Source organism: Lycium ferocissimum, chromosome 9 (genome assembly GCF_029784015.1).
Source record: "Lycium ferocissimum isolate CSIRO_LF1 chromosome 9, AGI_CSIRO_Lferr_CH_V1, whole genome shotgun sequence".
NCBI lineage: Eukaryota > Viridiplantae > Streptophyta > Magnoliopsida > Solanales > Solanaceae > Lycium > Lycium ferocissimum.
In genome coordinates, this window is record NC_081350.1 from 42,150,209 (window position 1) to 42,163,929 (window position 13,721).

Sequence of the window (13,721 nt, forward strand, 5' to 3'; positions counted from 1 at the left end):
GCAAAAATAAATAAATAGATGTCCTTCCGAGTAAATTCCCACAGAATTTGGATTAATTGGGTCAATAAGTTCCCATATTAGATGGCTAAAAAAAGGACGAAAAACTTCAATGCATTTCTCTTATATCAACCTTTGCTTTGTAAATTTTGATGCATAATTTTTACTTTTTTTTAAAAAAATAAATTATTCACTACTAGAAACAGAGATTTTTTCCACCGACATTCAGTGAAAATTTGTGTTATAAAACATGATTTTCCCACTTCACTGGAAAAACGCACGGCGAGAAATAGGTTCTATTGAAAAGGAATAGGTATAGAGACTTTGACCAAATATTTTGATACTTTAATACACTATTTATACAAAGAATATTATATCAATATATATTTTCATCATTAAAAGATTTTTTTATTTTCATCATTAAAAGATTTTTTTTTCGTTATACAAAGTGTGATTAAGTTTAGAATTTTGGCAAGTAAAATGAAAACTTAGTTTTTATGCATTTTTTTTTGCCTATAACAGAGAAATATTATTTAAATGTCAATGTTGTTATATTATAACATCCATTCGCTATAGCAGCAAATTTTTTTTGAAACTCAACAATATTGTTATAGAGAGGTTTAACTGTACTTGTATTGTGAAAAAATGTTAGTTTCAAATAAAAACGTCTTGTTTTTTCTTCTCATATTTTTTTAGAAAGTGCAGAGAAGTTTCATGCATGTTGATTTTCCTATCCTCCTCCTTTCATGGAAAAGATGGGATAAAGGAACATTCTAAGAAAAGGAATGTTCTGAATGAAGAAACATTAATTTTGATGCATAATTTTTATATCCTTCCGAGTAAATTCCCGGATGAATTTGGACTAATTGGGTCAATAAGTTCCTATATTAGATGGCTAAAAAAAGGACGAAAAACTTTAATGTATTTCTCTTATATCAACCTTTGCTTTGTAAATTTTGATGCATAATTTTTATTATTTTTTTTTAAAAAGTAAATACTCATTACTAGAAATAGAGATTTTTTTACCGACATTCAGTGAGAAATTTATGTCATAAAATATAATTTTTTCACCTCATTCATCATCGAACACCTCATTGGAAAAATGCATTGCAAGAAATAGGTTCCTATTAAAACGTTGGGAAACTTTCTAATTTTTAGTAGTGACTAGGCTACATTTTATGTTTTTCTTAAAATGATTTTAGAAAACATTGTTCCAAACATTTTCTGAAAAAGAAAAAGAAACAGTTTTCCTAACAAAATTCTTTTCTCCCCAATTTTTCTTTTTAATTCCTTATCCCCCACCCCCCCCCCCCCCACCCCCACACCCAAACAAATATCCTTTCAAAAGATTTATATCCAAGAAAATTCTCGACCACATCTTTGTTATATTATCTTAATATATAAAGAAAGACCTTGACCAAAACCAATCAGTATTTCCCCCATTTATAATTATAGAAAGTGCTTTTGATTTCTTACGTTCTGCTTCATCTTCAAGATCAAAGGTAACTACTGAATCTTTAAGCCATAATTAAGTATGTCTTGTGCTTCTTTTTTATGATATTTGATAATTTAAACTTCATTTCAAGAATGTTTTTTAAAAAAACAAATATAAACTTCCGTGCTAATTATTGTTCTTCTTTTTTATTGTATTTGACACCAGATCTGACTGCTGAGCAGCTGAAAAGGTAATTTATAACTTCATTTGTTTACTAAATTGTTTTCATGACTTGCTGTGTTTCTGCTTTACTTGAGCCGAGAGTCTATCGGAAACAGTCTCTCTACCTGTCAAGGTGGGGGTAAGGTCTGCTTGCACTCTACCCTCCCCAAAACCCACTTTGTGGGAATACACTGGGTATGTTGTTGTTGTTGTGTTTACTAAACGTGTGTTACTTACAATTTAGTTACTCTCTGTCCCAATTTATGTGATACAGTTCGTATTTTAAATTGTTAATTATTGTGACTTGTAGTACTTTTTATGTAGTTTATAAATATGTAAATTATATTTCAAAAATCTTAAAGATTGTATGTCCAAATTCACGATCAAAATAAAGAAGTTTGAATCTCGAAATCGGAAATGTATCACATAAATTGGGACACATGGAGTAATTATTTTTTTTTGTTTATTTTAACTTTGGATTGAAATTGCTCTAGTTCATTGTTTTCTACATTATAGAAGCATCTACTTTCCCAGAAAGGAAAAAAGGTTTTACAACATATTTTTTTGTGCTCTCTCTAAAATATCAATTTATGTGATATAATATGACCGTTTAGATCGTCGGAAATTTGTTTTATCGGATAAATTTCATGGGTGGTCAATCAGCTTTTAGTTTATAACTCAAAAAATCCTTTTTTATTTTTTTGTTACATGAAAATCATCCAATTTTAAAGTTTATCGCACTAAAGTCACTTTTCTATTTTTCATCAGATAAAAGTCATCCAACTTTAAAGTTATCACACAAAAACCTTTTTTATTTTTTTATCATATAAAAGTCATCCTACTTTGGTCAAGATAACTAAAAAGTGAAGAGATAATGGTGAAAACACACATGAATTATCATTTTTTCGCGAGTTTCACATCCCAACTATTAGCTGTTCACTTTTCCGACCCGATAATGCGTGGTGTACACTCTATATTTTTGTTTTAAAGGGATGATAAGTGGCACTCCACGTGGATAAATATTTCCACATATGAAGAAATTTAGTAAAGCAAACCATTTTCTCTCTTGATTTTCTTCTGCAACAAAAGAGTATATGGTAAATATAGGATTTTTTTTTCATTCATCAAATCCAAGGCAGAATCGGAAAGCTAATCATTTTCTTTTTTGATATCTCTTCTACTAAAAGCAACAATTTATGGGGGAAAAGATGATCTTTTTATGTACATGATAACAGAAAATCAAAAGGGATTTTTACAAAACCATACAACCCAACATAATATATTACATCTACATAGCTGTTATTTCACCTTATATTCGCATTAACCAACTTTTTTTCTAGCAAAAGTGCTTATACACTCGGTATACAATATTATATACGACATTATAGAAACATTATATACTTATGGTAAACAATGTGTCCACCTTGTGTATAATAATGTATAAGAGGTATTTAAGAAAAAACTGGGCTAAACCAGATAAATGTTCTTTCCTAGAAGCATAGAGTGTAATTTTTCAAAACTCTAAAGATTTTAAATTATTAAACCCTAATCAGAGAAATCGCTATCATTGAAAGCAAACCCGAAATCTATTGTGTACCCGACCCGTTAGACTCGTGCCCCGGAGAAAAATCGGATATCATTATTGCCGGAGGATCAAACAGTTCCTCTTTAGAGTTTTTCACCCCAAATTTATAAAAATTGAATGAAGTAATAAAATTTATAGAAATCCAATTGATTCTTATACAAATTTTACAGATAGGAAGAGAAATCCAATTTAAAAGCAAGTAACGATTGGGATTACTTTGTGGATTGTGTAATGGAAATCTTGTTTACCAGAAGAAAACTTAATTGTGTTGTTTTGCTGATTTATTTTTATCTTAAATCAGTCACAAATAGTTGTCTTTATTTTTTGATGTTCACTTCTAGTTTTCGTGACAATTTTTGTGAAGGAGAAAATCTGATTAAAGAAAAAGAAATGACGAAAAATGGCTGAGAAATGAAGATGAAGGGGGGAGAAGAGAGGGATTTAAGTGGAAAATAGAAAAAAATTAAACTTGTCAGCTCAATTAGCCGTTTATATGTCATGTGGACGAATTTTTATGGACAAAATAAGCTCCCATGCGCTTGTTGACGATTGTTTTCAAATATTTAGCATGGTTAACTTCAAGGTGTGTTTTAATACATTCATAGTGATAGCTCAGGTTAGGTAAAGGGAACAACTAATAGTTGGGGTGTGAAACTCGCGATAAAATGATAGTTCAAGCGTGTTTTTAACCATTATCTCAAAAGTAAATTTCACCTGAATTTTAATATTTTGTACCTAATATAACATGACACTCCAAAATAAGTTAATGACATTTGGGATAATTTATAAACCTCCGTCAATGTTTCACTTCACAACACTAATCTTTATTGTGGTTTACGATATTACGTTTACTTTTCTTATTTTTGATTTCATTGTATTAATTTTAACTAATTATCATTAATGTCAAAAATATGATTTGACTACTTTTCCCTTACTAATATACTTGTTTGTTTAGTGAATCTCATAAACACCTCTTTTAATTAGCAAAAGATTGATTCTTAGAGCATCAAAGAGGTCAGTGACAAACATAAAATTACGAGCTTGATATGGTCCAAGACTTTGTTACAAAGAAATAAAAATAACGAGACAAACATAATTTCGTAAACCACAAGGGAGACCAGGAAGAATGAGTTGAGACGACCTCTTGTAGTCTTTTTTAATTTAATAGACCCCTCTTTTTTTCTATTCTTGACCTAGGAAAATGCTAAAATCATGTTTACGTGTGGTCGGGGGCTTTTTTGTATTTTTAAATACTTTTGGGGCAACATAAAACTGAGCAAATAAATCAAAATCAAATCCCCCCCCTTGAGAATTAGCTGTTGCTTTTATTTTTTTTAGAAAAATTGAACTTGGCAGATTTTGTTTTTTTATAAAGAAAGTTGACTGATTCAATCGTTTGGAGTTGTCATCTCTTATAATTTTAAGTTAAGCATTGTATTCATTGTATGTGAACTTCATTTTGAAGTTTGGGTGGATAGGTTTTGCGAAATTGTTATTTGTTTGGATTAGGTGTCGTTATGATAGACTGAGTCCTTAAAAGTTTCTCTCTTAATTTTGCGGGGTTTTGGTGAAGATTTAATGTGATCTTGGGTGAAATTTTGAATTTATGTTTAACATTCAGGTCTATAATAAATTTATATTCAGGTTTAGCAGAAGAAGAATTAGTTGCGGAGTATCAAGCCTAATATTCGGGTATGAACCTTGGTTTATTTTACATTGCTTCATATACTGAATCTATTGATTTCTTCATTATTTGTAACAATAATTTCTAGATTTATAAGCAGCTTATAGTTTATACTAAACCAATGCATTGTCTATATTCACTATAGTAACTTCGAAGAATTAGTTGAGAAATTGTTACTTGTTTGGATTAGATTGGGTCCTATTGAGTGTTGCTATAATACATTATATTCTAGAATCAATTATTACCGGCAGTCCCAAACAATAAATTAAAGGCTTTAGGAACTTATATCTCAATTTGAGGGAGTTTGATGAAGATTTAAGGTCGTTTTGGATGAAATTTTAGATTTGTGGTTAAGGTTGAAGATGAATAATAACTTTAGCCGCATGTTTTTATAAACAATTTACTGATTTATTATAAACTACAATCTAACAATAGTTTTTGTTTTATAAAGAACATAAAATTTTAAAAATAAAGTATAAAACTGAGATTAGTGTACATTAACAACATGAAGTTAGTGACTTGACGTAATAATGATCTAAAATACTGATAATTAATTAGTAATGTTAATACTATGTTAATAGCAAAGTTCTGATGGCTTGTTATTGATTATACAATAATTTTAGTATGCACGTTATTATAAACGGTTTACTGATTTATTATAAACTACAATCTAAACTACAACCACTGGAAACAAATCACTCCTTCGCAAAATCCGATTTTTTCAAGCTTGAAACTCAAGCTTCAACAATGGTTGTCAATGGAGCATTTCATATGCTCTTTCGACCTAGAAGGAGGAGGAAAAATAGAGCAGGAATGGGTTGAGAGATAGGAAATACATTTTTATATTTTTTATTTTAATTTATTTTATTATTTATTACTTTGGACCAATTCGCAAAACTTTGGGGCTAGTTTCTAATGTTATATATAGTTTTAGATTAATTATCACTAATCCTAAAAGGGATCTATACATTGGAAAATTAAAATATAGGGTCTAATTCTCAATTGAGTCTTGGTTAAAAGCCTTATAATTAGTGGCCTCAAGATACCAGTGTTACGAAGAGAAATTTGGGAGAAGATCTCTGAAATTAATCTTACATTTAATATGTTTTATTAAGCTAGCTATCTTGGAGTGCCATGCCATATTTTCGGTACAAAATATTAACATGCATGTGAAACTTATTTTTTAGTTACCTTGACCGATATTGGATAACTTTTATGTGACAAAATATATAGAGAATGGCTTTTGTGTGATAAAATTTAAAGTATGAGTTTTATGTAATGAAAAATAGAAAAGTAATTTTGTGTAGTAAACTTTAAAGTTAGATGACTTTTATGTAACAAAAATTAGAAAAATGATTCTTGTGTGATAAATTGAAAGCTGGATGACTACTAGTGAAATTTAACCCTTGTTTTGTCATTCTAACTTTGCTTGTATAAATGTCAGATATGTTCTTGGATTATTACATTTAATCCTTTTATTAAGCCTATTAAACGATTATAAGAGAGCTACATTAGATTTTTTCGGCCAAAATATGTATCTTCTGAGTAATGTTATATTTACTTACTTAGGCTTTAGTTAGATGACTTTTAAGTGAAAAACTGCTAGTTATTTTGTTATAAGCTTTTACTTGGATGAACGACAACAAAAATTTTCCCTTTGCTTTATAAATTTTGATGCATAATTTTTACCTTTTTTTTAAAAAATAAATTACTCATTCCTAAAATGGAGGTTTTTACCACGGACATTCAGTGGGAAATTTGTATTATAAAATATGATTTTCCCACCTCATTCATCTTCACACCAGCTCACTGGAAAAACACACGGCGAGAAACGTGTATCTATTGAAACGCGAAAAAAAATTTATCACAAAAAAATCACTTTTATTCTCATTCAGTGGGGAATAGCCACTGAACATTTTTCAATGGCAGTGACTAGGCTACATTTTATGTTTTATAAAATGATTTTAGAAAACATTGTTCCAACCATTTTCTCAAAAAAAAAAAAATTGTCTAACAAAATTCTTTTCTCCTCAATTTTTCTTTTTAATTCCCTCCCCCCCCCCCCCCCCAAACCTCACCCCCAAGAAATATCTTTACAAAAGAGTTATATCCAAGAAATTCTCGAACACATCTTTGTTATTTCTTAAAGAAAGACGTTGACCAAAACCAATCAGTATCTTCCCCCATTTATAATTATAGAAAGTGCTTTTGATTTCTTACGTTCTTGAAGATCAAAGGTACCTACTGATTCTTTAAGCCTTAATTAAGTATGTCTTGTGCTTCTTTTTTATTCTATTTGATAATTTAAACTTCATTTCCAGATTGTTATTTTTTTAAATATAAACTTCCATGCTAATTATTTTTCTTCTTTTTCATTGTGTAGTTGACATCAGATCTGACTGCTGAGCAGCTGAAAAGGTAATTTATTTTTAACTTCATGTGTTTACTAAACGTGTATTACTTACAACTTATTTAATTATTTTCTTTTCTTTTTAATATATATATATATAAAACAAGGAATCTCCTTAAGATGATCAAGTTCATTTATCATAGGACCAAAATCGAGAAGAGTGGTTAATTTTCATGTGTGATTCTATCTCTGCTTTCAGGAATTAGGAACTTGAAATGTCGTGTGATGGTAAATATAAATTATTAAATTTGAATTCTTGAAAATTGTAAATAGTATAGAAGTAGTCAAAGATTTTGATTATATCTCAAAGTGGAAGAGTGCTGTGGAGGGTAATGTTTTTAGTAAACTACATGTTGATTTTGATTTTTGCCACTGCAACTGAATTACATTCTTTTGGTTTATTGCAGTGCTTTTTGGACCATCATGGACGCTTTTCTTGGGAAGTTTGTTGATTTTGGAGTAAATAAGGTCAAAAGTATCACTGACTTTGATGAGAATTTGGAAACTCTAGAAAGAAATGTAAAGCTATTATCAGATAGAGCATCTGATGTGGAGACAGATGTTGAGAATCGAGAGCGATCTGGGAAGAAGAAGAGGAAAAGAGAAGTTGGTTCTTGGTTTGACGAGGTTATGAAGGTCAAAGAAGGATTACATGCGTTAAAAGAAGAAGTAGCAAGAGGGAAGAAAAATGGAGGTGCTTTGGAGAAGATGAATGGAAGGGTTGGAGAACTTCTTGAGCAAAGTAAACATTTTGGAACGCTCGTACATGACGTGTACGAGCCCGAGGAGTGTCTACTGCTGGCGCCTCAAGTTCACGAGGAAAAATCAAAACAAAATTTAGAAGTGATTTGGACGTGGTTACATGTTGAAAATGTCTCAAGCATCGGTATATATGGCATGGGAGGTGTGGGCAAAACGACTTTGGCAAAGCATATACATAATCGTCTTGTTAATGAGGTTGGTTATCAAGTCCGTTGGGTTACTGTTTCTCAAGGGTTTAGCATCAAAAGATTACAAGATGATCTTGCCAAAATTGTAAATCTGGACCTTTCAGATGAAGTTGATGAGCTTCAAAGAAAGGAAGAAGATGGATGATGAGCAGATAAGGGCAGCCAAATTAAACGCTGCATTCAAAGAAAGGAAGAACATTGTTATCATATTGGATGATGTCTGGGATCGCCTTAGCTTGGAGAAGTTGGGTGACCCTCTTGGTGTGGAAGGCTGTAGACTGATTCTAACTACTCGCTCGTATGAAGTCTGCCAAAAGATGGGTTGTCAGAAGCTACTCGAAGTGGAGAAACTCAACACTGATGATGCTTGGGAGTTGTTCAAGAAGAGTCTAGGAGACGAGACTCTGCTTAGTCCAGATATCGAGCCAGTTGCCAAATCCATGGCAAGAAGGTGCAAGGGCTTGCCACTTGGGCTCATCACTTTGGCAGGAAGCATGAGAGGGGTGACTGATATGAGGGAGTGGAGGAACGCTTTGAAAAAATTTCCTGATGACATGGAAAGTGATGTCTTTAAGGTACTGCAGTATAGCTATGATCGGTTGAGAGATACAAATATGCAAGAGTGCTTCTTGTACTGTGCTTTGTATCCCGAGGACGATGAAATTGATAGAGATGAACTAATTGATAGATTTATCATGGAGGGACTGGTGAAGGGAAATAGAAGGCGAGAAGAGTTTGACCAGGGGCATACCATATTGAATAAACTAGTGAGGGCCTGCTTACTTGAAGCAGTTGGCGATGAAGTAAAGATGCATGATTTACTCAGGGAAATGGCATTGCGGATCACAAATGTTAAACCAAAGTACATGGTAAGGTCTGGAATAGGATCACAAGTGCCAGAGGAGCAAGATTGGGCATTTGATTTGGATAAAGTCTCTTTTATCAAAAGCGAGATAAAAGGAATCCCTGAAGACATGGCACCCAATTGCCCCACATTATCAACCTTGCTTTTGCCTAATTGTACTTTGAGAAGGATCCCGGAATCTTTCTTTCAGCATATGAACAACCTCCAGGTACTCGACTTGAGCGACAACTCCGAGCTTATGGATTTGCCGAGTTGCATTTCTAACTTGGGAAGTCTTAGAGCACTCTTGCTTCGAGGCTGTAATGAGCTCAGATCTGTGCCACCACTGGGAAAGCTCAAAAGTCTGAGGGTGTTAGATCTATTTGGCACTGGTATTAAGGAAGTACCTCAAGGCATGGAAAACTTAGTCAAGCTTAAATATCTAGATATGGGTGAAATATATCTTGATGAACTGCCAAAGGAGATATTACCTAAACTTTCCCATCTTCAATATCTCAAACTTCCTGAATATATTTATGCACGAGGTGAAGACTTGGTCAGCTTGGAACTGCTCCACGAATTCGTAGGCGGGTTCCGGGATTTACATAACTTCAACAAGTTCATTAGAAGTCGTTGTAACTATGAGAAAGATTGGTGGTATGACATATATGTAGGGGAAGCGGACATTGCTATTAGTCTTAAATTTGAATTGGAATTTGGAGATTACAAACTAAGAAGAGTGATTGTAGAAAATCTCACCATTGAAGCAGGTGGAGGAGAAGCGCCAACATCAGTTATTCTTCCACATTGCATTGACATTCTATATATTATCAACTTCCATGGGCTGAGTAGCTGCTTGATGGACAATTTTCTGTCACAGTCTACTTTAAGAGGGTTGAACTGCACCATCAAGCTTTGTGATGACATAGAATGGATTATCAATGTGCCCTCTGGTAGAAATACTACTACAGATCCACACTGCATATGTTTCCATAGTCTGACTGTTTTTTGTTTGCCAAATCTTGTTGGGCTTTGTAAGGGAAATATTGCATCTCACACCTTCTCGGGTCTCACAGAATTGAATATCCATGTTTGCAATAAGATGAAGAAGTTGTTTCCGCGGGCTATCTTTTCTCATCCTTCCAAAGCTAAAAAACGCCTTCGTCTGCTCATCCTGCCTAAATTGAAGAGTATCTGTGAGAGAAAACTGATCTGTAGTTCCCTTGCAGGATCTCAAAAACCTTGAGAAGCTTTTTGTAACTGATTGTGATGAGATGGAAGAGATAATAGCAGAGGAAGCAACAGACCAAGATGGAAGTAGCCAATTAGGTACAAGTAGTGACATTCTCATCCTTCCAAAGCTAAAATGGCTCTCCTTTGTCCCTATTTTGCAGTAAAAAGGACACATTTATTTTGCCTAAATTGAAGAGAGATCTGTGAGGGAAAACTCATCTTCGTGATTCCAAATTTATCTTGAATCGATGAGCTTTTATAAGTGCCCCAAGCTCAAGAGGATGCCTTTCTATGCTCCCACTACAAATGCACATCCGTAAACTTTTCCAGTTCCCTTAGAAATCGGCGTTGAAAAAAAATTGGTGGGAAACATTGGAGTGGGAACAATCCCATCTCAAGACCTTCTTCCGACCTTCCGACCCTATGTATGGGCTCTGTAACCGTTTTCCTTCAATTTCCTGAAAGAAATAACACTTTTGTCTTTGTTAAATATTTACCGAACTTTATTTGTTTGTCTTAGTTTTGACTCGACATTTTAAAAAAATAACGAAGATTTTTGGATATCGTTATTCTTAGATTTGATGAAAGAACTAAGAAAAAGAAATTATCAGGAACTCTCATATAAAGGTTTAATTTTTGTTTCTGATGTTTATAAAATTTTTTGGTCCTTATTGAAAGATAACACTTTTTGTCTTTATTAAATATTTATGTAACTTCTCCTATTTTCTTACTATAAAAGAAATTATCGAACATCTTTTTTGTTTTCGTAATTTCTAGATCTTTTTAGTGTCTAGTGCAGTTTCTTGCGTTGCATAAATTGTTAAATATTCAATGGAGATTAAAAGTGTTAAATTTTAGCAAACTTAAAGTATCAAAACTGTTAAATAGGGGTGGGCATGGTTTGGTAGATATCGTTATCATATCAAAATCAAAATTTCTATACCACGGTTTCGGTATTATGGCATTTGATATAGTATGCATTTTTTAAAAGTTTGGTATTCGGTACGGTATTTGGTATTCATAAAGAAAATACTCTGTTCAAATATCGAAGACCATATCGAAATATATAATTACATATACAATTCATATATCTTAGTATTCTAATACTAATAAATATAAACGTTGAAACTTTAACTACTCTATCTTGATTTAATTTAATTTTTTTTTTTTGTGTAATTGATTTACGAAGGAGATTGCTTGTACTTTCTTTTGAATATTTTTACATGTATAAGATGTTTAGTACATAATAATTGAGACGTTTCTTAAGTAGCGGAAGTCATAATTCTCCACAATATGAGTATATGTAAGTCAAAATTGAACAAACTATGATACCGATTTATTGTATCGTAAAATATCGAAACCGAACTTTAAAATATCGAATCATACATAATTAATTTGGTACGATAATGGTTTAGTATTTTTAAAAAATGAAAATTGAAATTACCGTATCGAAGATTTAAATATCATATGATGCCCACCCCAAAGTGTATATTTTAGCACTATTTTAACCTACCCTTAAACATAAGGGACAATATTTGTCATTTTCTCCTTAAAAAAAAAAAAAATACACTGTATATGTATTTTCAAGATTCCCGTAATTCTTTCCTCCAAGAGGAGCCAAAGGGCTTAAGGGAAGTGTATCTGCAATCAACAAAATGCCAATCAAATGGCAACTATTTTTGAATTTCACTAAACACTTAACATTAATTATAGATTTTTGTGTTTATATATTTTGTTTGTGGTTAGGGTTTTGCATTGGCAGCCAAATGCAGGGACAACAGCAAACAGTCAAATAGTGAGTGAAGTATCTCAATGTGTTGAAAGTATTAATGGTATTAAACAAGGAAGATGGAAAGCTACTCTTAGCTTCTATAAACCCATGCTTAGAGGTACTATTCCTATTACTTAATTAGTAGTATCTTTGGTCTTAATAGAACAAGCAAGTGCAGTGGAGTTTCCCCGAGATTTTTGGGAATTTCACTTCAAGAACAGCCCAACAAGTATTACTTTGTAATTAGAGATCTTAGAAGCAGCGTCATAAATTCAGACGATAATGGAGAAGCTGTAGTCTTACAAAACGAGGGTTGCACTTAATTTTGACGTTTGCCTTATTGTTCGTACTGCAGTAGGATGATTAACTTATTTAGCACCATCCACAGTCTTGGCTTTGTAAATTTAAGTGTCTATGAGTGATGTTATCCGCATTTATTGTGCTTCAGAAGTCAATGCTTTGTTAGATTAAAGAACTTCCCCACTTTAACATAACTTTTACCTAAAATAAATAAGTGAAGATTGAAGAGCTTCAAGATGATTACTGTTTAACGGACTACATATAAGTTCCTCTAATCATAAATCAGTCATAAAATACAGCTTCAATTCTAATAGAACTGTGTCATCCAGTTGGGCGGCCATCGGCCAACTATTACTGTTTTAAACAGGACTTTATCTGTTCTCTATGGTGATTCTTAGAAGATATATTCCATACTTGCCACTGTTTGCCTTGCTTTGGTTTATCCTTCAGAATTTTAAAAAAGGGCTTACTTAGCACTACTTCATAATACTCATTAAGGTAATTGACTTATATAGGGGTTTCAGTATCAACTCGGTGACTTCCAGCTGCGAGTGGGCAAGTTGTTCAATCCACTCTAAGAACTTGTGGGGAATAGTTATTGAGGTATGAAATAATTTCATATATTTATTCTCAGTTCAATGCTTGTTATGTGGTTAAGCCTTTTATGGAACATAGCCATGTAGGATTTCTGTGATCTATTATGCTTGTTATTCTGCATGGAGAGGAATTCATTTATTGCGCTTCATCTAGAAAAGTAATTACTACTTGTGTCCTTTTCATAATGCTGAACAAAGAGATGGAAAAAAAGTACAATGGAATGGATAGAATCAAGTCAATAGTTGGTGGTGTCTCTGGTAGCAGCGTGCTTTAGGTATGTGACGCTGTGTTGGAGCTATCTTGTTGTTTTCATCTATTCAGGTTCTCAAAATGCTGATGGAGACAATGATTTTCTTATCAGTATGCATTGTTAATTTGGTGTTCTAAACTTTCCAGTGCTTTTGTTGAATTGCAACTGTACTCCACAAATTTTAAGCTTTCTGTTATACGCATGCTGGTCTCACGAGTGGTTTCTTTTGTAGATGGAGTGTCTTCTGATTTCCTCATGGGAGAAATCACACCAGATTATGGGTGAATTCTTTGACATATGGCAGGAAGCTCTTGGAAAAAGATCATTACCAGGTCATTTGGTGCACATTGAACCAATTTTTTCAGATTTTGGCCTGTCTGATCAATACACTTCACAACACACAGCTGTACAGTATGCTAGCATCATGGCTCAAATGATAGCAA

The 13,721-nt window shown here is 32.6% G+C and overlaps 1 protein-coding gene and 1 pseudogene across 7 annotated transcripts in view; both read left to right on the forward strand.

Moving 5' to 3' along the window:
• Window positions 1-1,398: 1,398 nt before the first annotated feature.
• LOC132031927 (probable disease resistance protein At1g61300) lies at window positions 1,399-10,524 on the forward strand (annotated as a pseudogene).
• A 1,320-nt stretch (window positions 10,525-11,844) lies between these two features.
• Window positions 11,845-13,721, forward strand: part of LOC132030897 (mediator of RNA polymerase II transcription subunit 20a-like) — a 34,641-nt gene continuing 32,764 nt past the window's right edge. For 3 of the 7 annotated variants that reach the window (XM_059420679.1, XM_059420681.1, XM_059420686.1), the window contains exons 1-2: window positions 11,845-12,029; window positions 12,107-12,249. In XM_059420679.1, coding sequence (XP_059276662.1) covers window positions 12,016-12,029; window positions 12,107-12,249 — 157 coding nt within the window. In that variant the 5' untranslated portion in view covers window positions 11,845-12,015. Of the gene's footprint in view, window positions 12,250-13,721 lie in introns of all 7 variants that reach the window. The other 4 variants (XM_059420682.1, XM_059420684.1, XM_059420688.1 and 1 more) reach the window with 2 other exon arrangements.